The 25235-nt window shown below is 36.6% G+C and overlaps 1 protein-coding gene across 11 annotated transcripts in view; it reads right to left on the bottom strand.

Annotated features, from left to right (window-relative positions):
- LOC105477465 (UDP-glucose glycoprotein glucosyltransferase 2) overlaps positions 1 to 25235 on the bottom strand; it is a 247274-nt gene that overhangs the window by 97405 nt on the left and 124634 nt on the right. For all 11 annotated transcript variants that reach the window (XR_011614666.1, XR_011614664.1, XR_011614665.1 and 8 more), the window contains 4 exons: positions 10413 to 10619; positions 8356 to 8487; positions 2757 to 2881; positions 2099 to 2194 (listed from right to left, as the gene is read on the bottom strand). Coding sequence is in view for 4 of the 11 variants with exons in the window: in XM_071081146.1 (XP_070937247.1) it covers positions 2099 to 2194; positions 2757 to 2881; positions 8356 to 8487; positions 10413 to 10619 (560 nt within the window). In the remaining 7 variants the exon portion in view is untranslated. The remainder of the gene's footprint in view (positions 1 to 2098; positions 2195 to 2756; positions 2882 to 8355; positions 8488 to 10412; positions 10620 to 25235) is intronic.

The following is a 25235-nucleotide window of genomic DNA, read 5'->3' as shown; positions in this document are numbered from 1 at the left end:
TTAATTATTAAAGCCCAGGTCAGAAAAAAAAAAAAGGGTGAAGAACTGCTTAGGTATATACAGTTTATCAACTCTTACAGATATACTGAACACATTTCAAACAGGCTGTTGCAATAGAAAACTCTGAGTTGAATTTTGTTATGATACTGTTAACCTATCCATAAAATAGGTCAAGTAATCTATTTTAAGAATATTGAAAACACTGTGCATCATATAGCATCCTCTTTATAAAGGCTCCTGGGAGAAATTCCTTTGTCCTCTCTCTTCTAAGAATACTTACATTTCACCTGAATATCTAGTTTGTTTTCCTCTCGTGAACTGAGGAACTGTATAAACTGGAAAACTTAGAGCCAAATTCATGGTATGCTCACGGCAGGAGGGTCACTACTGCCACAGCCTGCAAGGCTTCCTTCAAGACCTCATAGTTTCTCACACAACTTACATTTAATGATGTAAGTTCCTGGGATGACGGGGGGAGTAGTTAGGATCGCTGTTTTTGCCTTTGTCTAAGATGTTAGGAGAATGGCAAATCCACACAGTCTAAATGGAAGGGAATAGGCTAATATAGAGATCTTTCAGGGCTGGGGAAAAATATAATTGTTTTTTCTCATTTTTCACTTTATTCCATATTTCAATTTACTCCTACTTTTTTCTTTCTCCTTTTGCAAACCTTCTAATTTAAGTTACCTTCTCAAATTTAAATTTTCTTATAAGCCAATTTAAATTTTAAAAGTTGGAATTAAGATCAAACATATCAATACAGAAATAACAGATTTATAACAAGTGTTTTAACATATTTAATTATAAAATAACTCCCTATATACATAGAAGCAGAATGGCAAAGATACAATGCTGTGTTTAAACATATATATTGATACACACACATCTCTCTCTCTAAAAAGCTGTGAATAAATATTTTTATGTGATTATAGAAGTATATGCGCATATACTCATGAAATAATATACAGACATAACTATGGAAATAATACTGATAATTCATAAATTCAAATGTAAAGTGACCTGAAGTATTTGCCCATCACTGTGGCCTACTGTATTATCCTAATTATCAATTTCCAAAGGTTCACTGACATTTTCTAAAATTCGATAACAGAGTGTGACTTTAATATAGAAATTTACATATAAATTTAACCGTATTTATAAAATATTATTATTTCCCTTGATAGGAAAGAATGCTCTTTGACAAAATAAAAAATGGTATTTCTAGACAAAATTACTAAAGGTGATAACTGTAAGACACTTGCATAAGCTCAGGGAATCTTCAGTAGTAGTATTTTTTTAAAAAGCAGTTTAGTTACTTTTACAATTAACGAGGCACTCTCATAGAGAATATGGGCATAGAAATCACATATGACAGTGATTAAACAGCCTTTTATTTCCATCCTACCACAGGAGCCTGACAGAGTAAATCCTTGGACCCTTGGTACATGCAGCAGCTTTATAATGTGTCAACTTGACCAGGCTAAATCATATTTTCCAGAATGTTTCTGGCTTGAGTGGGCAACAACAGAGATTCTCAGGAGATCTAGAGGACAGAGAGGCAGCAGCAGCAATTTTGCAGCTCACACACTTGCTGCTGATCTGCTGATTCACTTTGCTGGCCTGAGGCAGCAGCTGGGCCTACACTGTTCAGCTTTGCCTGGACCCTCCCTTCACTCATCTGAACTCTTGCTCATGCTTTTGTGTTTAGCTTTGTGACAGAGGCCACCCTACATTTGATTAATCAGGACTCTTCCGTCACTTTACACATTGAAAATATAAAGATAATATTATTTATGACTATCTTGAGATACTGCAAAAATTACAAATGATCTTAAGCATGAAAAATATTAAAAATATGACAAATTATACTATGCTTAACTTACTTGAAATTTCGTATCCTCTCTCTCCATATATATTACCCTTTATTTACTAGAATATATAACTAACTAGAATTTATCTTCCTAATGCTGTCAAGTACATTTATTCCCTAATAAATTACTTTTAGTTCTACCTTAAATTTTACCATGATATGAAAACAAATGGAAATAACTGCATGCATTAACAGAAAAACCACAAACAGATACGATTACATTCTTACCTGTGATTCTCCCTAAGAAATGTGACATCATATCGAGATGCACGCTTAGGCAAAGAGGACATAAGGGCATCAACTTTCATAATAAAGTCACTCATGCTAGATAAACAAGACAAATAGTGTATGAGTTTTTTGGAAAGAGAAAGTTCCATATTTCATGTTACAATTAATGCTTCAAGAAAGGCTTTATATATCTGAACATGGTTAAATCTACCGAAGTAGACTGCAAAGGGAGACCTATGTATAATAGCATTTCTCTAAAACAGTCACAGCCTTCAACACAATAAACACCAATAATGGATACTTACATATGAAGCAAAAGTATAAACACAAATATGGGAACCATGCATACAACCTTTAGGAAAATGGTCACCTCTTGGGGAGGGAGGAAATTGGGGTGGATGGGTAAGAAACAAGGAGAAAGACAGTCAAGGCAAAGAAAACATTAACATCTACAGTTTTGTGATGGTGAGTAAATGGATGTCTTTTATAATTTCCTTATATTCTTTATATATGCCTTTTATTATACCTTTACTTGTCCATATATTTGAAACATTTTCTAATCTTAAAACAAAAACATTAGACTCAAAATACCAAACCCAAGTTTATATACTTATATACTCACTTAGAACTTATATACTCTTAGAACTTATATACTCACTTATTTGAGTTGATTCCCATATTTTCAACAATGTCTTTAATTTTCTCTACTAAATTACTAAATGTTATCTTTTCCAACAAGTAAAAATCTTCTGCATACAAATCTTCATCTAAAGGTCCTAAAAACTTAAAATAAAAACCATTATAGTATATCTTCTAGAAGATACCAGTTTAGGAAAACATTTCCTCATCAAATAGATACTTCTTTGTTAAGCAAAAATGAATTAGAGATTAAAGATATGGTAATCCTGCCATTTACTAATCCTGCCATACACTAGAAAACAAGATACAAATACTTTCTCAGTTGGATATTACAAATAACATCTGTATAAACACCAAAATCAAAGTAACAATATAAAAAACTAGCAAATTATTTCCATTAGAAAGTTTTACTTTGAAACATAAATCATAAATCATGATTTGAAACATAAATCATGATGCTTCCAAATACCATTTCAATCTAAATTCAATTTTGAAAGCAATGGTCTATATTTTAAAAAATCTTTTAACTTCAATTTTCTTTCACATTCATCTATAAATTGTAGTCTACACTATATAGACATGAATTACTTTATAAGAAAACCATAAAACAGCAAAACCCAAGAGACAAATCACATAAAAATCACATACATATTGTAATAATACCGACCAGCCTTCTTTTAACTGATACTGTATAAATGGTTAGGAGCCTAGCAAGGTCAGTTACATTAACTTTAAACCAGTAACTACAAAGTTAGAAGTTGCCAAATTGCCACATACCTAATTTCTCAGGATGGCTCTCCCATCACAACCACTACTGACTCTACTACCATGAGTACTTTCTGAGGAAGTTAGTACATACAATCATTCTAACACCACATACACAAAGCCCTCCTGTAGACTGACATAATCATATGTACGAAACAATTATATTTAATGATAATCAGAAAACATGTCAACCAGAATATTGTTTTTCTTGGTAAAAAGACCAGAATGTAGTGGCTGTAACCAGATTTTCTCACTTCCCCTTCACCTGCTTCTGCAGTTCATCTTTTCTAAAAATTACTGAAGCATAGTTCTTGAATCTTTCTATCCCATTTTCTCGTATCAAAGGTGACTAACTGGCATCTTGGCATCCCAACTAAATATCATGTTTCACCTTAAATATAAAACATGGGCTCTTAAAAACACAAAAATGGGCACTATAATACTAAAAGTACTCATATAAAGATTTCATTGTCTTAAGACGTGATATAATTTTAAAAGTAAATTTGAAAGCACATTCAATGTTACATTTCCTAATATGAAACAGCAGTCTTGGAAAAGAGTTGAATTTTATCTATACCACCTCCAGCGACAGGGGCAGTTTTGTCAGTAACATAGAATAAGGAAATAAAATCTTAAAGTATTGTCTTAAGGGGTTAACTAGATTGGCTATCTTTATTGATTAAATTTACCAGAAAACTGGCTGTATTTTGCTTACTTTAAGCACAGCATCAAATAGGAGAAACCTAATGTTTCTGTGTCTTAGTTCTATTTAAAATTGAACATTTGTGGAATAAAGTAACTTAAATAGTATAAAATTATGTAATGTCCAAGTTGGGAAAAAGAACAATAAACTTGAAAATTACGTTGCTTAAATTTTCTTCATAACATTTTAGAAATGTGATTTTTCAGTTATATAGAGTAATTGCCATAACAGAAATGCATTACTTCATTTGACAGGTCATTAAAATTACAGAAAACTCTGTCAGATTTTCATCCACATACTGAGCTAAAAATCTCTCTCTACTCATAGAAGTTTGATCAACTAGTTTTGATTTTACGCTAACTTTTAGCTAGTGTAACACAAATTAAGTCTATAAATATCCACTGTTTTTCATGAAGCCCGTCAAATATTTTGAGAGAAAACAGCAGTTAATATTTACTGATAATTTACTCTGTGTTTGGGTTCCTTCTATGTGCTTTAAATATTGGAGCATATCATTGTTAATCACTCCAACAATCCTATAAGACAGATTATTACCATTCTCATTGTCCAAATGAAGAAATCAGATCTCATAGTGTAATGTAATAAATGGTGCAACTAGAATTTGAATCCAGATCTGCCTGACTATAAAACAAAAAAAAGACCTTGTTTTTTTTTCCTGATCCCTGCTACCTTATGTCTTTCAGCAAATTGTGAATATGTAAAATAAATATTATTATAACAATGGCATTACTTGTGGCATTAATATTAAATATGTTAATTTTAAATTATTCAGTGTTTTTAAGAAACTATGTGATCATCATTGTACCCTAGTTGTTGATCATTTATAAATAATGCTAACTTTATATATGTTCCAATTCTAATGGAAACATTTGAACAGGTTCAGAACGAAGATTTACACTAAAATATCATACTCATTTCATGCATTAAACTATCTGATTCCAAATTTTTATAACATCTGCCACATTGCTGTGATTATTAGGCTTTATAGCATTACTTTCAGAGTGATAAGCTAAGTATTACATTATCGCTCATAAAACACAATACTTATTTTCCAATATACTTTTCTATTAAAACCACAGTTATACAAATAAAAAGATAATCAAAATTACATGTTTCCATTAGTCAACACAAAAAGTCAACGTAATTTGACTTAATATCTATCTCTAGCCCCAATCCTTCCTCTGCACTACACTCATATTCAATCACCTTCTCAGCAAGTCTTTTTGGAAGTCCAAACTGAATTCTCTTTCCTTCCTCTTATACTGCTCCTGACAACCCCACTCACCCTGCAGCCTTCCTCATCTTGATCCACAGTAACTCCATTCTGCCAGTAACTTAGTTCTCTCACATCTCACACCAAAGTCCCTGGAAAATTCCTATCCATTCTTCATATAAAATACACCCCATATCCACTTCTTACCAACACCATTAGAATCATTCTGGTCCAAGCCACCATCATCTCTCATCTGGACTATTGCATTATCTCCCAACTGGCTTCCTGACCCCCTATAGTATATTCCCAACTAACAGCCTCTAGTGATCCAAAGAAAACATTAGCTAGATGATGCCAATCTTAACTATGCGCTTCCCAACTCATTCACAGAGTAAAGTGGGAGTCCTTAAACTTCCTATAAAACCCAGTATGATCTGGCCCCCAGCTACTTCTCTGAGCTTCTCTCCTGACTGCTCTCTTCCTACCTGCTATTCTTAGAAGAACAGACATGATTCACAGGATTCACAGACATGATCTCACCTCACGTCCTTTGCATTCATTGTACTCTGTCTAGAACAATCCTCTTCCACATATTTGACATGGCTTCCTCCTTCACCTTTGGTTCTTTGCCCAAATGACACTGCTATGAATGTGCTATGGTTTGAATGTTTTTGTCCTCTTCAAAATTTATGTTGAAACTGAATCCCCAATGCAACAGTGCTGGGGACCTAATGGGAGGTGTTTAGGTCATGAGGGCTGTGCCCTCAAAATGGACTAATGCCACTACAAAAAGGCTTTCAGGAGTGGGTTTGCTCTCTCTTGCCATGTAGGAACATAGCATTCATCCCCTTTTTACCCCACTGCCTTCTGCCATGTGAGGATGCAGCAAGAAAGCTACCATCAGATGCCAGTGCCTTGATCTTGCACTTCACAGACTCCAGAAGCATGAGAGAATACATTTCTGTTCTTTAATACATTTCTGAGATTATATAGTCTTGGGTATTTTGTTACGGCAGCACAAAACAAACTAAGACAAAATGTGTCCCTCAAAACCCATGTGTTGAAACTTAGTGGCCAATGTGATAGCACTGAGAGGTGTGGCCTTTGGGAGATGATTAAGCCAGGAGAGCTCTGCTCTCATGAATGGAATTTGTATCCTTATAACAAAAGAGTTCAAGACTGAAGGGAGCACTCTGTTGCCCTTCTACCTTCCACCATGTAAAAACAGAGCAACAAGGGGCCATCCTGGAAGCAGATAGCAGCCCTCACCAGACATCAACGGCAGCATGTTGGCCTTACATTTCCAAGCATCCAGAAGTGTAAGAAATAAATTTCTGTTCTTTATAAATTAGCCAGTCTGTGGCATATTTTTATAGCAGCATAAACATACTTAAGATAGATGCCTTATCAGTAACGGTGCTGTTTGTTGTCTCTCTCTATCCATCAAAATATTAGCCTTATCAGTAAGGGTGCTGTTTGTTGTCTCTCTCTATCCATCAAAATATTAGCCCCATGAAAACCTAGTTGTTTACTGCTGTGCCTTCAGCATCTAGAAAAATGTTTGGTTCACAGTAGGTGTAAGATTACTATCTTAATATTTTTGTCAATATTTATGTCATAAAACATAGTTTTATGTTTATGAGCAATAAGTTGAACATAATTGTATCTAGTATTTATCATTAATGTCAATAACACTATACTAATTATATCAAAATGACAAAGAAGACATAGGGTAGCTTTTCCCTAGTATATAACTAAAAGGCAAGGCACTAGATAAAATGGGTGCCATTGTTTCCCTCTTTATCCCTTAAAATGCTTGACATGGTCAAAGATAGCCAAAAGCTTTAGAACTGTTTTTAAAAGCTGTATTTCCTCCCAAAGTAACTTTTAAAGTGAAAAAGCAATGCTATTTATAGAGTTCTACATATCTCACTACCAAAATTCACCAATACTTTTTACAATAAATGGCAGCTGTTGTCATTTATGTGTAAAATAGCACTGTACACAGATGAACCTGAATCTAACATGCTGGTGAGCAGAGTTCATAAATAAGTGAAAAACAACACATTAAGAGTGCATTAGAACTTTGAAGATGATTTAGGGATATATAATTTGAAAATTCAAGCCACAGATATGTCAAACACACTGCATTCATCGACTTCTTAATAAACCTAAGCACCAGATTCAGTTTTTTACTTAATTTGTATGAAATAAAATCAGACTATCATATTAAAAATATTAGTATATAGATATCATTCACTTATTTTGTATGTGTCTACAAAGATTATAATCAGAAAAACATTTATATTAACAGGAAAACCATGATATAAAATTATATAGAGTAGGATTATAAGGATGTATTCTAAAAAACCAAAAATGGAAGGAAAAACAATAAGCTATTAAGTTTTATTAGGGTGATTGGAGAGTAAGAGATTTCCTTCTTAGAGCTTTGTAAATATTTTATTAATAAAAACTACATGGCAATTTATACTACTTGATACTTCAAAACTTATAATAGTATCTAATGCCATTTAACATAAACAACTGTAGGAACAAGAAAAAAGACGTAATAACCTACTTAGTATACCTACTACAACAGTGGTTCTCAATGACAATGTTTGGATGCTGTGCATTACGTTGTTTCTTCTAATACTTACATTAGAACCAAATAAAAGCAAGACACATAAAGAACATTCTTCCTTACCCACATCATTGTTATCACTGAATGGGGGAGAGAATGAAGGAATGCGAAGTGTGTCATGACCCCATTTTATTTATGCTGAGTTGTGTCTGGTGTCTTCAGCTCATGAACACCGTCCTGTGTGTGTGACACATCAGGTGAATTGTGACAGAAAAAGTCAGACCAGTGCATTGCAGTGTCACTGAGAAAAGAGAGCAATAGCTTTTTCTACTTACTCTCCCATTGCTGACAATACCCATTTCTCCAGGACGCAATTTAAGTACATCTTGACAGAACAACTGGTGAGTTCGAAAAATATTCACTCCAACAGTGTTATATTTTTTCTCAAAAGCATTCTTATTCATCCCCTAAAGTAGAAGTTAAGATTGATGAAACTAATACGAGAACAGTAAATATATTAAATCATTTTGCTTAAAAAGCTACTTTAATATTAGTATAAAATTTTATATAATACTTTTAAAAATTATTTAGTATAATTTTCTTCTGAAAGAACATTTTTAAAAAAAGAATTGTGTTTTGACAAGTCATTTATAACATGCTTAAATCTTATTACAAGTTGATACAGTTTGCTATTCATTCTTCAAGAATTTCAGAGAAATTACCAGATTAGTAAATTACTAGGGAACATCAATTTAAATAAAATTTGATATGAAGAAAATGAAATTAAATATTTATTAAATTCTGAGCTCAGTACCTCTTATTTGGTATTCTTAATTTAAAAAGTGTTAAAATGGAAATACTCCTTTCTCCCCATCATACTAATCCCAGAAGATCAGTTTGGTAATAATATATTTAAATATGGAAATAATAAAAATAACCCTTGGTCAAAGTAAAAAAAATATGGACATTCACAGAAAATAAGCCACATATATGCTCATTGCACCTTCATATTAAGGTGCATTTCTCTCTCTCAGTACTTCCCAAACTTTAATGTGCATATCAATCACCTGGTATCTTGTTAAAATGCAGAATCTACTTCAGTAGAATCAGGGCCTTAAATTCTGAATTTCTAACAAGTTCCCAGATGCTCTCATGATGATGAAAATGTTCTTGCATTGTCCAATATGGCAGCCAAGGCCTCACGTGGTTATGTGGCATTCAAAATGTGGCTACTATGACTGAGGAACTGAATTTAAAATCTTATTTAATTTTAATTTAAGTATAAAATAGCCATATGTAGCCAGTGGCTGTGGTGTTGGACCGTGTAGGCCCTGATCCTCTTTACCTCCAAAATCCCCATTCCAATCATCCCCTTTCTGACCACAACCTCATGACCATCCCCCATCCCTAATTACTCAACCTTTCAGTCCACAGACTCTACCATTTATTTACTGTCCATCATCCTTCCCATGGCATAATTTCCTTTTAACCAAGTTCTATTTCAGGGTACTTTACTAAAACCAAAACTTTCTCCATGTTTAGCTCCCTCAAATGCTCCCCCTCAGTCATATAAACTGGGCCAAACCCCAACCTTGGTTAAACAAAACTGCTAAGTCTGCAACTGGATGAAAACAGTAAAATACAGCTGGAGAAAAACATATGACCAACGCTGATCCCACTTTAAATTTATGATCATTAATCTCAAGTGGGCCCTCAGCAATGACCAGAAATCTTCCTTCACTAGTGTATTAAATTTACTTTCTCACTCTCAGAATAATAGTAAAATATTCGACGTTTCCGCTTTTTGTCCTCGACCCTTTAAAAATACATCCTGCCACTCTAATCCTTCGCTAATGATCTGACTTTTGAAAGCAAATCAATCAAAACAACTTATAAATATTTTGTCTGTCTTTCCTCCTACAATGTAAGCTCCACAAAGAACAGGGACAGGGACTCCATCTGCTTGTTCACAAGTTTATCTCCATTGTCTGATAAACAATCAATATGTATTTTTCGAATGAATAATGATTCTTTCTTCAAAAGGATCACCATTGAAATTCCCCCCCATAATGGACCCCTTCAGTGAAATACCTGAGATTTACGTAACGCTTTAACCCCCAATTATTCGCTTAAGTACATATCCTAACAAAAATGCCATCAACTTTAAGAATCATGTAGTAGTTAATAAAACATATGAAATTTGATTTATTAAATGCCTCTGTGCAAAGTCATATCATTTAATGTTTATCTTTTCCCATTTGAAAAGGAATGTTTATTATCTCCATTTGTTTAAACCTGTTAATCTTTTTCAGTAACAGTATCTCCAAATACATTCACTTATACTTTTAAAATATGCAATATGTACATATTTAATATTCAGATAGCTACTGACCTCAATAAGGAATGTTTTAATTTTATCTCCAGAGTAAATAGCTGTAGCAGTTTCTTCCTTTGCCAGTTGCCCAAGAAAGCTTCTCAAAAACCTGGTCTTCTGTGTAAGAAAAGCTGCCAAAATTCCTCTAGAAATAGCTGTGTTCTCTTCATTTATTTTTGATGTAGGATTATAAATAATCCCCAATCGACTATGAACACTTGTTTTCTGCAAACACATTTAGAGATGAAAAGGACCAGTATCTTACATATCTTTTTACAGGTGAATATATTTTCTTTCCCATCGAGTTTGTTCGCTATATCATGCACCATCTTTCACTATCAAAGCCCTCCCATGTTGACTGTACTAAATGTGATATACCACTGAAAGAGCCTAACAATCATTTTACTAACTCTAATTCCTTCACATCTTTGCATAATGATTCCTTTGTAATGTAACATTATATTTAAGCTTTTTGTACGTGAAATAACACAAATAAAAAATACACAAAACAAAATGTAGAGCTTAGTGAATTAACCCATACAACTACTATTCTGGTCACTGGCACTGCCAGCAATCCCCAAAAATATTCCTCAGATCTCTGTCAATTACCACATCTTCCCACTTTTCTAAAAACAACCACTCTCTTGTCATTTATGGTAATAACAACTTTGCTCTTCTTTATAGTTTATTCCCTAAGCTTGCATTGCTAAACATTTAATCAATTTTAAATTTCATATAAACGGGATCATGCAGTATTATTTTGTGTTCTTTCTCCACTCAATAATGTGAGATTTATCAATGCTGTTTTCTGTAGCTGTAGTCGATTTTCAGTACTGTACAGAATTCCATCATATGAATATACATTCTTTTATCCATTCTACTGTTGCTGGACATCTGAGTTTTTCCAGTTTAGAGCTCCAAAAACAGGATACACATATCTTCCATTTCAGAAGATGCTAAATAGTTTTTCAAAATAATTGTACTAGTTTTCACTCCCACCAGCAACAGTTCCATCACCTTACAGCCTAAGAAACACTTTGTATTGTCAGATTTTAATTTAACTCATTATCGTACATATGTAAAGATATCTCATCAGGTTTTTAATTTGCTTTTCTCTTATCATTAATGATACTGAACACTCTTTGATATGTTCTTTGGCTTCTTTTCTGACTTGCCTGTTCAATCTGCTTCCAGTATTTTTTGGATTATCTTTTTTGGCCCCTGACTTGGAAGAGTTTGATTTTCTAAGACTCAAGTGCTTTTTTTGGTTATATGTGTAAAGATATGCTTCTCCCATTCTATGGCTTGTTTTGTAGTGTACTGATGTGTTATGATGGGAAGCAGTCCTTAATTTTAAAGTAGTTCCATTTATTGGTATCATACCTGATGGCTACTGGGTTTTGGGTCTCATTTTAGAAATCTTTCTCTAAATTCAAAAAGATAATCTATATTAACTTTAAGAAGATTTATTGTTTTGCCTTTTATGTTTAGCTCTATAATCCAACTGGAATCAATTTTTGTGCATGACGTGAAAAGAGGAAAGTGTCAAAGATTACCCTTACTGTTCCATAAAGCCAACTTTGTTATAAATCAAGTGTTAATATATGCATGGCTCTATTTCTGGGTTCTCTAATCTTCTTCCATTGCTCTATTTTTCTATCCTTGTGCTAATACCAAACTGTGTTCAATTATGTAGTTTTATCAAAGATCTTGATATCCAGTAAAGCAATTATCACTTTTTCTGCTTTAAGATTATTTTAGCTCCTCTTGGTGCTTTGAATTTCTGGATGAGTTTTTGAATCTGCTTGACAATTTCCACAAAAATTTCCAGTGTTTGATATTTTTCATACTATTGTAAATGGTATCTTTACTTAAACTGCATTTCTTGTTTGTTGCAACTCTTAGAAATATAATTAATTATTGGACATTGACCTGGTACTAAACAACCTTAAACTATATAATTAATTCTAATAATTTATATGTGGATATGTATTTTCTGTGTAAACAATTTGGAATGGCAATTGGAAGACAAATCAATAAAGATTATACAATCTGTAGAACAGAATGTAAAAAGAATGAAAAAAATGAACAGGTTCTCAGAGAAACGTGGGACACCATTAAGCATGCCAACATATGCATAATAGAAGACCCAGGAAGAGAAGAAAAAAGAAACGTAGAAAATATTTAAAAAAAAAAAAAAAAAAAAAAAAACCACTGAAAGTTTCCCAATTTTGATTAATAACATAATTTACAAATCTAAGAAACTCAATGTACTCCAATAAGGACAAATATAAAGATATCCACAGCCAGGCACGTTAGTCAAAACGTTAAAAGCAAAAGCTAAAATCTTGAAAAGAGCAAGAGAAATGCTTTTTTCGTTGTATACAAAAGAATCTCAATAGCATTAAAGGCTAACTTCTTATCAGAAACAACAGAAGCCAGAAGGCAATGAGATGGGGGCGTTCCAAGATGGCGGAATAGGAACAGTTCCAGTCTGCAGTTCCCAGCGTGATCGACACAGAAGATGGGGGATTCCTGCACTTCCAACTCAGATACCTCGTTCATCCCATTGGGACTGGTGAGAGAGTGGGTGCAGCCCAAGGAGGGCGAGCCGAAGCAGGGCAGGGCGTCGCCTCACCCAGGAAGCACAAGGGGTTGGGGAATTTCCCTTTCCTGGCCAAGGGAAGGCGTGACAGACTACCTGGAAAAACAGGACATTCCCACCCAAATACTATGATTTTCCCAAGGTCTTAGCAACTGGCAGACAAAGTGATTCTCTTCTGTGCTCAATTCGGCAGGTCCCACGCCCACGGAGCCTTGCTCACTGCTAGCCCAGCAGTCTGAGATTGAACTGCAAGGCAGCAGCCTGGCTGGGGGAGGGGCGTCCACCATTGCTGAGGCTTGAGTAGGTGGACAAAGCAGCCGGGAATGTCTAACTAGGCGCAGCCCACCGCAGCTCAGAAAGGCCTACTGCCTCTAGACTCCACCTCTGTGGGCAGGGCTTAGCAGAACAAAAGGCAGCAGACAACTCCTGCAGACTTAAACGTCACTGTCTGACAGCTCTGAAGAGAGCAGTGGTTCTCCCAGCACGGTGTTTGAGCTCTGAGAGTGGACAGACTGCTGCCTCAAGTGGGTCCCTGACTCCCTTGTAGCCTAACTGGGAGACACCTCCCAGTAGGAGCCAACAGACACCTCATATAGGCGGCTGCCCCTCTGGCACTCAGCTTCCAGAGGAAGGATCAGGCAGCAATATTTGATGTTCTGCAGCCTCGGCTGGTAATACCCATGCAAACAGGGTCTGGAGTGGAACTCCAGCAAACTCCAACAGACCTGCAGCTGAGGGACCTGACTGTTAGAAGGAAAACTAACAAACAGAAAGAAATAGCATCAACATCAACAAAAAGGTCATCTACACCAAAACCATACCTGTAGGTCACCAACATCAAAGACCAAAGGTAGATAAAACCACAAAGATGGGGAGAAACTACAGCAGAAAAGCTGAAAATTCTAAAAATCAGGGGGCCTCTTCTCCTCCAAAGGATCGCAGCTCCTCGCTAGCAATGGAACAAAGCTGGATAGAGAATGACTTTGGTGAGTTGACAGAAGTAGGCTTCGGAAGGTCAGTAATAACAAACTTCTCTGAGCTAAAGCAGGATATTCGAACCCATCTCAAGGAAGATAAAAACCTTGAAAAAAGATTAGATGAATGGCTAACTAGAATAAACAGTGTAGAGAAGACCTTAAATGACCTGATGGAGCTGAAAACCATGGCATGAGAACTTCGTGACACATGCACAAGCTTCAGTAGCCAACTGGATCACAGGAAGAAAGGGTATCAGTGATTGAAGATCAAATGAATGAAACAAAGTGAGAAGACAAGGTAAGAGAAAAAAGAGAAAAAAGAGTAAAAAGAAATGAACAAAGCCTCCAAGAAATATGGAACTATGTGAAAAGAACAAATCTACGTTTGAACAAATGTACAAGAACAGAAATCACAACAAACCGTCTCTCAGACCACAAGGCAATCAAATTAAACTCAGGATTAAGAAACTTACTCAAAACCACTCAACTACATGGAAACTGGAAAACCTGCTCCTGAATGACTACTGGATAAATAACGAACGAAGGCATAAATTAAAAAAAGAACAAATCTGAAAGTCATAGGGAGAATGGAACCAAGTTGGAAAACACTCTTCAGGATATTATCCAGGAGAACTTCCCCAACCTAGCAAGGCAGGCCAATGTTCAAATTCAGGAAATACAGAGACCACCACAAAAATACTCCTCGAGAAGAACAACCCCCAGACACATAATCATGAGATTCACCAAGGTTGAAATGAAGGAAAAAGTGTCAATGGCAATCAGAGAGAAAGGTCGAGTTACCCACAAAGGGAAGCCCATCAGACTAACTGCGGACCTCTCGGCAGAAACCCTACGAGCCAGAAGAGAGTGGGGGCCAATATTCAACATTCTTAAAGAAAAGAAATTTCAACCCAGAATTTCATAGCCAGCCTAACTAAGCTTCATAAGTGAAGGAGAAATAAAATACTTTACAGACAAGCAAATGCTGAGAGATTCTGTCACCATCAGGCCTGCCTTACAAGAGTTCCTGAAGGAAGCACTAAACATGGAAAGGAACAACCAGTATCAGCCACTGCAAGAACAGGCCAAACTGTAAAGACCATTGATGCTATGAAGAAACTGCATCAATTAACGGGCAAAATAACCAGCGAACATCGTAACTACAGGATCAAACTCACACATAACAATATTAATGTTAAATTTAAATGGGCTAAATGCCCCAATTAAAAGACACAGACTGGAAATTGGATAGTCAAGACCCATCAGCGTGCTGTATTCAGGAGACCCATTTCACATGCAGAGACACACATAGGTTCAAAATAAAGGGATGGAGGAAGATCTACCAAGCAAATGGAAAGAAAAAAGAGCAGGGGTTGCAATCCTAGTCTCTGATAAAACAGACTTTAAATCAACAAACATCAAAAGAGACATCAAAAAATATATATGCACCCAATACAGGAGCACCCAGATTCATAAAGCAAGTACTTGGAGACCTACAAAGACACTTAGACTCTCACACAATAATAATGGGAGACTTTAACACCCCACTGTCAATATTAGAAAGATCAATGAGACAAAAGGTTAACAAGGATATCCAGGACCTGAACTCAGCTCTGCACCAAGCAGACCTATTAGACATCTAAAGAAGTCTCCACCCCAAATCAACAGAATATACATTCTTCTCAGCACCACACTGCACTTATTCTAAAATTGACCACATAATTGGAGTAAAGCACTCCTCAGCAAATGTACAAGAACAGAAATCACAACAAACCGTCTCTCAGACCACAAGGCAATCAAATTAGAACTCAGGATTAAGAAACTTACTCAAAACCGCTCAACTACATGGAAACTGCAAAACCTGCTCCTGAATGACTACTGGATAAATAACGAACGAAGGCATAAATAAAGATGATTTTTGAAACCAATGAGAACAAAGACACAATGTACCAGAATCTCTGGGACACATTTAAAACAATGTGTAGAGGGAAATTTATAGCACTAAATGCCCACAAGAGAAAGCAAGAAAGATCTAAAATCAACACCCTAATATCACAACTAAAAGAACTAGAAAAGCAAGAGCAAACACATTCAAAAGCTAGCAGAAGGCAAGAAATATTTAAGATCAGAGTAGAACTGAAAGAGACAGAGACACGAAAAACCCTTCAAACAAATCAATGAATCCAGGAGTTGGTTTTTTGAAAAGATCAACAAAATAGACCACTAGCAAGACTAATAAAGAGAGAAGAATAAAATAGACACAATAAAAAATGATAAAGGGGATATCACCCCTGATTCCACAGAAATACAAACTACCATCAGAGAATACTATAAATGCCTCTACGCAAATAAACTAGAAAATCTAGAAGAAATGTATAAATTCCTGGACACATACACCCTCCCAACACTAAACCAGGAAGAAGCTGAATCTCTGAATAGACCAATAACAGGCTCTGAAATTGAGGCAATAATTAATAGCCTACCAACTAAAAAAAGTCCAGGTCCAGACAGATTCAGAGTCAAATTCTACCACAGGTACAAAGAGGAGCTGGTACCAGGCCGTCTGAAACTATTCCAATCAACAGAAAAAGAGGGAATCTTCCCTAACTCAATTTATGAGGCCAACATCATCCTGACACCAAAGCCTGGCAGAGTCACAACAAAAAAAGAGAATTTTAGACCAATATCCCTGATGAACATCAGTGAGAAAATCCTCAATAAAATACTGGCAAACCAAATCCAGCAGCACATCAAAAAGCTTACCCACCATGATCAAGTCAGCTTCATCCCTAGGATGCAAGACTGGTTCAACATATGCAAATCAATAAACGTAATCTATCACATAAACAAAACCAATGACAAAAACCACGATTATCTCAATAGATGCAGAAAAGGTCTTCGACAAAACTCAATAGTCTTCATGCTAAAAACTCTCAATAAACTAGGTATTGATAGAACGTATCTCAAAATAATAAGAGCTAGTTATGACAAACCCACAGCCAATATCATACTGAATAGGCAAAAACTGGAAGCATTCCCTTTGAAAATCAGCAGAAGACAGGGATGCCCTCTCTCACCACTCCTATTTAACATAGTGTTGGAAGTACTGGCCAGGGCAATCAGGCAGGAGAAAGAAAGAAAGGGTATTCAATTAGGAAAAGAGGAAGTCAAATTGTCCCTGTTTGCAGATGACATGATTGTATATTCAGAAAACCCCATTGTCTCAGCCCAAAATCTCCTTAAGCAGATAAGCAACTTCAGCAAAGTCTCAGGATACAAAATCAACGTGCAAAAATCACAAGCATTCCTATACACCATTAACAGACTGAGAGCCAAATCATGAGTGAACTCCCATTTACAATTGCTACAAAGAGAATAAAATACCTAGGAATCCAACTTACAAGGGATGTGAAGGACCTCTTCAAGGAGAACTACAAACCACTGCTCAAAGAAATAAAAGAGGACACAAACAAATGGAAGAATATTCCATGCTCATGGATAGGAAGAATCAGTATCACGAAAATAGCCATACTGCCCAAAGTAATTTATAGATCAATGCCATCCCCATCAAGCTACCAATGACTTTCTTCACAGAATTGGAAAAAACTACTTTAAACTTCATATGGAACCCAAACAGAGTCTGCAACCGCCAAGACAATCCTAAGCAAAAAGAACAAAGCTGGAGGCATCATGCTACCTAACTTCAAACTATACTACAAGGCTACAGTAACCAAAACAGCACAGTACTGGTACCAAAACAGAGAGACAGACCAATGGAACAGAACAGAGACCACAGAAATAACACCACACATCTACAACCATCTGATTTTTGACAACCCTGACAAAAACAAGAAATGGGGAAAGGAGTCCCTATTTAATAAATGGTGCTGGGAAAACTGGCTAGCCATATGCAGAAAGCTGAAATTGCATCCCTTCCTTACACCTTACACAAAAATTAACTCAAGATGGATTAGAGACCTAAATGTTAGACCTAAAACCATAAAAACCCTAGAAGAAAACGTTGGCAATACCATTTAGGACATAGCCATGGGCAAGGACTTCATTACTAAAACACCAAAAGCAATGGCAAGAAAAGCCAAAATAGACAAATGGGATCTAATTAAAGTAAAGAGCTTCTGCACAGCAAAAGAAACTACCATCAGAGTAAACAGGTAATCTACAGAATGGGAGAAAATTTTTGCAATCTACCCATCTGACAAAGGGCTAATATCTAGAATCTACAAAGAACTTAAACAAATTTACAAGAAAAAAACAAACCCATCAAAAAGTGGGCAAAGGAAATGAACACACACTTCTGAAAAGAAGACATCTATGCAGCCAACAGACACATGCAAAAATGCTCATCATCACTGGTTATCAGAGGAGTACAAATCAAAACCACAATGAGATACCATCTCACGCCAGTTAGAATGGCGAGCATTAAAAAGTCAGGAAACAACAGGTGCTGGAGAGGATATGGAGAAATAGTAACGCTTTTACACTGCTGGTGGGACTGTAAATTAGTTCAACCATTGTGGAAGACAGTGTGGTGATTCCTCAAGCATCTAGAACTAGAATTACCATTTGACCCAGCAATCCCATTACTGCATATATACTCAAAGGATTATAAATCATGCTACTATAAAGACACATGCACATTTATGTTTATTGTGGCACTATTCACAATATCAAAGACTTGGAACCAACCCAAATATCCATCAATGATAGAGTGGATTAAGAAAATGTGGCACATATACACCATGGAATACTATGCAGCCATAAAAAAGGATGAGTTCATGTCCTTTGCAGGGACATGGATGAAGCTGGAAACCATCATTCTCAGGAAACTATCATAAGGACAGAAAACCAAACACTGCATGTTCTCACTCATAGGTGGGAATTGAAAAATGAGATCACTTGGACACAGGGCGGAGAACATCACACACTGGGGCCTGCTGGGGGCTGGGGGTCTGGGGGAGGGATAGCATTAAGAGACATACCTAATGTAAATGATAAGTTGATGGGTACAGCAAACCATCATGGCACATGTATACTTATGTATCAAACCTGCACATTGTACACATGTATCTTAGAACTTAAAGTATAATTTTAAAAAAAAGAAGGCAATGAAACGATATATTCAAAGTGTTAAAATATTCCTTACAACTACTATAAAGTTTCTTAAAACTACTGGCATCTGCTTATATTTACAAAGGCAGAAGAAAGCAAGCTACGAAAGGAGAGAATTAAAATATACAGAAAGGATAATTAATAGAATTAAAACTCTAAATGGCTGGGCACAGTGGCTCCTGCCTATAATCCCAGCACTTTGGGAGGCTGAGGCAGGTGGATCACCTGAGGTGAGGATTTCGAGACCACCGTGGCCATGATGGTGAAAATCCATCTCTACTAAAAAAAAACACAAAAATTAGCTGGGCATGGTGGTGCACACCTGTAATCCCAAGCACATGGGAGGCAGAGGCAGGAGAATCACTTGAACCCAGGAGGTGGAGGGTGCAGTGAGCCGAGGCTGCACCACTGCACTCCACCGAGACTGCACCACTGCACTGCAGGGTGATTGAGTGAGACTCTTTCAAAAAAACAAAAACAAAAAAACAAAAACAAACAAAAAACTCCCCACAAAACTCTTAAATATAAAAATTATGAAGAAATTTTAAAAGACTGATAGTTCTAATATAGACATTTTTTAACCGTCAAGAACATCACACACTAATTTAAATGATGCCAAAATGTAAAATGACATGGAAAATATTAATCTACAAAATGCTTCTACGGGTCAATGATAGAATCGTAACACCTACAAGCCTGATAATATCTGGCACCTCATTCTTCTGTTATCTCATCTCTTCCCCTTGCTGTGTTCTAGCCATACACTTTGCTGTCTTCTTACTTAAAGTATGTTCTTGCATTAGAACCTCTGCATCAGCTAGACACTCTGGTGGGAATATATTTTCCCTCAGTATTTGAATTGTTAATTCCCTCAGTTCCTTGAGGTCATTGCTGAAATGTCATCTTCTCAATGAGGCGTATCCTGCCAACCTTATTTAAAATTGTAATCTGTCTGCAATCTGACTCTCTGCTCCTGAGTTTCCCTTACCCAGTTCTTTTTCTTTTTCCACAGCATTTCTCACCTTCTTGACATGTAACTCAACTTACATATATGTCTATCACTTATTGTCTGTCTCCCTATCCACACTACTCCTGCTAAAATTTAACCTGCACAAGAGAAAATACCTTAATATTGTAAACTAATATATCCCCAGAAGGGAGAACACAGTCACTCAAATACTTAGACAATAAACGAATAATAAATAGATTACATATGAAAAGGACATACTTATTTAGACACAAAAAATACACTTATCCCTGTGGAAGTTTTAGCCACTCCAGCCAGGGTTATAAGGACAGAGCTCCAATCTCTCCCTGGGACAGGGCTTCCGGGGGAGGGTGGCGACCATCTCTACAGATTGGTCTACTCAGCTGTTCTAGCCTGCCAGCTCTGGAGAGTCCAAACGGTCCAGACAAGGAAGGCTCCCCCGCCAACAGAGCATAGCTGCTCTGCCTGATCATGGCCAGACTGCTTCTTTAAGCAGCACCCCAGCCATTCCTCCTCACTGGGGGGGGACCTCTCTGCAGAGGCTTCAGCCACGCCAGCCAGGATTACAAAGACAGAGCTTTGATCTCTTCCTGAGACACTGTTCCCAGTGGGAGGAGCGTCTACCATCTCTGCAGTTTGGTTGACTCAGCTGTTCCAGTCAGCCGGCTTTGGAGAGTCCAAACAGTCCGGGTGAGAAAGGATCCACCCCAACATAGCACACCTGCTCTACCAAAAAGCAGCCAGACTGCCTATTTAAGCAGGTCCCTGATCCCATTCTTCCTATCTACTTAAGACCTCACAACAAGGGTCTCCAGCCACTTGCTGTAGGTGTGTTTGGACTGGCAAAAGGTCTGTACCCCTCTAGGACAGAGCTTCCGGAATGACCTGGCTGCCATCTTTGTTGTTTTGCAGCCTTCACTGGTGATACCTCTGGGTACAGGAAAAACAGAAGCAAGTAGGGTCTGGGGTGGACCCTCAGCAAACTGCAGCAGGCCTACAGAAGAGTGGCTTGACCGTTAAAAACAAACAGAAAGTAACAAAATTATCATCAACAAAAAGGACCCCACAAAAACCCCATTCAAATGTCAGCAACCTCAGAAATCAAAGATGAGAAAAAAATCCAAGCAAAAATGCTGAAAACTCAAAAGGCCAGAGTATCTCTTCTCCTCCAAATGACTGCAACATCTCTCCCCTAAGGGGACAGAACTGGGCCGAGGCTGAGATGGCTGAAATGATGGAAGTAGGCTTCAGAAGGTGGGTAATAAGGAACTTTGCTAAGATAAAGGAGCATGTTCTAACCTAATGCAAAGAAGCTAAGCACTATGATAAAACACTACAGGAGCTGTAAGCCAGAACAATCAGTTTAGAGAGGAATACAAATGACCTGATGGAACTGAAAAACACAACATGAGAACTTCACAATGCAACCACAAGTATCAATAACTGAACAGACCAAGCAGAGGAAAAAAATTTCAGAACTTGAAAATTATCTTGCTGAAATAAGGCAGGTAGACAACATTAAAGAAAAGAGAATGAAAAGGAACAAGCAAAACCTCCGAGAACTATGGGATTATGTAAAAGGAGCAAACCTATGACTGATGGGGTACCTGAAAGAAACAGGGAGAACAGAACCAAGTTGAAAAACATACTTGAAGATATCATCCAGGAGAACTTCCCCAACCTAGAAGGAAAGGCCAACATTCAAATTCAGGAAATGCAGAGAACCCCAGTAAGATCCTCCATGAAAAGATCAACCACAAGACATATAATCATCAAGATTCTCCAAGGTTGAAATGAAAGAAGAAATGTTAGAGGGCAGCCAGAGAGATAGGCTAGGTCATCCACAAAGGGAAGCCCATCAGACTAACAGCAGACTTCTCAGCTGAAACCCTACAAGCCAGAAGAGATTGGGGCCAATATTCAACATTCTTAAAGAATTCCCAATTCATTTCTTAAAGAAAAGAATTCTGAAGGAATTCTCCAAGAAAAGAATTTCCAGAATTTCATATCTGGCCAAACTAAGCTTCATAAGCAAGGAGAAGCAAATGCTGAGGGAATTCATCACCATCAGGCCTGCCTTGCAAGAGCTTCTGAAGGAAGCATTAAGTATGGAAAGGAAAAACCATTAGCAGCCACAACAAATACACACTGAAGTACACAGACCAGTGACACTATGAATCAACCACATAAACAAGTCTGCAAAATAACCAGCTAGCATCATGATGACAGCATCAAATTCACACATAACAATACTAACCTTAAATGTAAATGGGTTAAATGCCCCAAGTAAAAGACAAAGAATGGCAAGCCGTGTAAACAGTGAAGACCCATCAACACACTGTCTTCAAGAGATCCATCTCACATGGAAAGACACACATAGGCTCAAAATAAAGAGATGGAGGAAAATTTATGAGCAAATGGAAAACAGAAAAAAGCAACAAAGATTAAAAAAGAACGTTACATAATTATAAAGGGTTCAATTCAAGAAAAGCTAACTATCCTAAATATACATGCACCCAATACAGAAGCACCCAGATTCATAAGGCAAATTCTTAAGAGACCTACAAAGAGACTTAGACTCCCACACAATAATAGTGAGAGACCTTAACACCCCACTAACAATATTAGACAGATAATCGAGACAGAAAATTAACAAAGATATTCAGGATCAAGTGGACTTGATATATATTTACAGAAATCTCCATCAAAACCCAACAGAATATACATTCTTCTCAATGCCACATGACACTTACTCTAAAATTGATCACATAATTGGAAGTAAAACGTTCCTCAGCAAATGCAAAAGAAGTGGAACTGAAGATTAAGAAATTCACTCAAAACCACACAACTACATGAAAACTGAACAACCTGCTCCTGAATAACTCTTGAGTAAATAATGAAATTAAGGCAGAAATATCAAGAAGTACATTGAAACTAATAAGAACAAAGAGACAATGTACCAGAATCTCTGGGATGCAACTAAAGCAGTGTTAATAAAAAAATTTATAGCACTAAATGCCCACATCAAAAAGCCAGAAAGATCTCAAGTTAACAATCTAACATCTCAATTAAAATAACTTGAGAGCCAAGAGCAAACAAACTCCAAAGCTAGCAGAAGGCAAGAAATAACCACAATCAGAGCTGAACTGAAAGAGTTAGACACACGAAAAACTCTTCAAAAAAATCAACCAATCCAGGATCTGTTTTTAGAAAAAATTAGTAAAATAGACCACTAGCTAGACTGATAAAGAATAAAAGAGAGAAGAATCCAATGAACACAATCAGCAATGATACGGGGCATCAGAACCAACAAGTTCTGAAATTGAGGCAGTAATAAATAGCCTACCAACCAAAAAAGCCTAGGACCAGATGGATTCACAGCTGAATTCTACCAGAGGTACAACAAAGAGCTGGTACCATTTCTACTGAAACTATTCCAAAAAATTGAAGAGGGACTGATTCCTCCCTTACTCATTCTACGAGGCCAGCATCATCCTGATGCCAAAACCTGGCAGAAATACAACAAAAAAGGAAAAACTTCATGCCAGTATCCTTGATGAACATCATTGCAAAAATCCTCAATAAACTACTAGCAAACCAAATTCAGCAGCACATAAAGAAGCTTATCCATCAGGATCAAGTTGGCTTCATCCCCAGTATGCAAGGTTGGTTCAACATACACAAATCAATAAATGTGATTCATCACATAAACAGAACTAAAGACAAAACCACATGATTATCTCAATCAATTCAGAAAAGGCCTTTGATAAAATAAGATATCCCTTCATGTTAAAAACTCTCAATAAACCAGGTACTAAAGGAACATACCTCAAAATCATAAAAGCCATATATGACAAACTCACAGCCAATGTCATATTGAATGGGCAAAAGCTGGAAGCATTCCCCTTGAAAACTGGCACAACACAAGGATGCCCTCTCTCACCACTCCTATTCAACACAGTATTGAAAGTTCTGGCCAGGGCAATCAGGCAAGAGAAAGAAAGAAAGAATATTCAAATAGGAAGACAGGAAGTCAGATTATCTTTGTTTGCAGATAACATGATCTTGTAGCTAGAAAACCCCATCATCTCAGCCCAAAAGCTTCTTAAGCTGATAAGCAACTTCAGCAAAGTCTCAGGATACAAAATCAATGTGCAAAAATCTCTAGCATTCCTATACACCAACACCAACAACAAGTAGGCAGAGCCATCCCATTCACAATTGCTACAAAATGAATCAAATACCTAGGAATACAGCTAACAAGGGAAGTGAAGAATCTCTTCAAGGAGAATTACAAACCACTGCTCAAAGGAAATCAAAGAGGACACAAACAAATGGAAAAACATTCCATGCTCATGGATAGGAAGAATCGACATCATGAAAATGGCCATACTGCCCTAAGTAATTTATAGATGCAAAGCTATTCCCATTAAACTAACATTGACATTCTTCATATATTTAGAAAAAGTGATTTTAAAATTCATATGGAACCAAAAAAGAGCCCGAATAGTAAAGCTAATCCTAAGAAAAAAGAATAAAGCTGGAGGTATCATGCCACCCAAGTTCAAAACATACAAGGCTACAGTAACCAAGATGGCATGGTACTGATACAAGAACAGACACATAGACCAATGGAACAGAACAGAGAACTCAGAAATAAGATCACACATCTACAACCATCTGATCTTCAACAAAACTGACAAAAGCAAGCAATGGGGAAAGGGTTCCCTATTTAATAAATGGTGCTGAAAGTGCTGGATAGCCATATGCAGAAAACTGAAACTGGACCCCTTCCTTACACCTTATACAAATACTGACTCAAGATGAATGAAAAACTTAAATGTAAAACCAAAAACTATTAAAACTCTAGAAGAGAATCTTGCCAATACTATTCAGGACATAGACATGGGCAAGGATTTCATGACAAAAATGCCAAATGCAGTTGTAATAAAAGCAAAAATTGGCAAATGGGATATATTACTAATTAAACTAAAGAGCTGCTGCACAGCAAAAGAAACTATCATCAGAGAGAACACATAATCTATGAAATGGGAAAAAATTTCTCCCATCTATCCATCTGACAAAGGTCTAATATCCAGAGTCTACAAGGAACTTAAATTTACAAGAAAAAAACAAACGAC

Source organism: Macaca nemestrina, chromosome 16 (assembly GCF_043159975.1).
Source record: "Macaca nemestrina isolate mMacNem1 chromosome 16, mMacNem.hap1, whole genome shotgun sequence".
Classification (NCBI taxonomy): Eukaryota; Metazoa; Chordata; class Mammalia; order Primates; family Cercopithecidae; genus Macaca; species Macaca nemestrina.
Note: the sequence above shows the minus strand (reverse complement) of the source record. Positions and strands in the feature narration are given on the sequence as shown.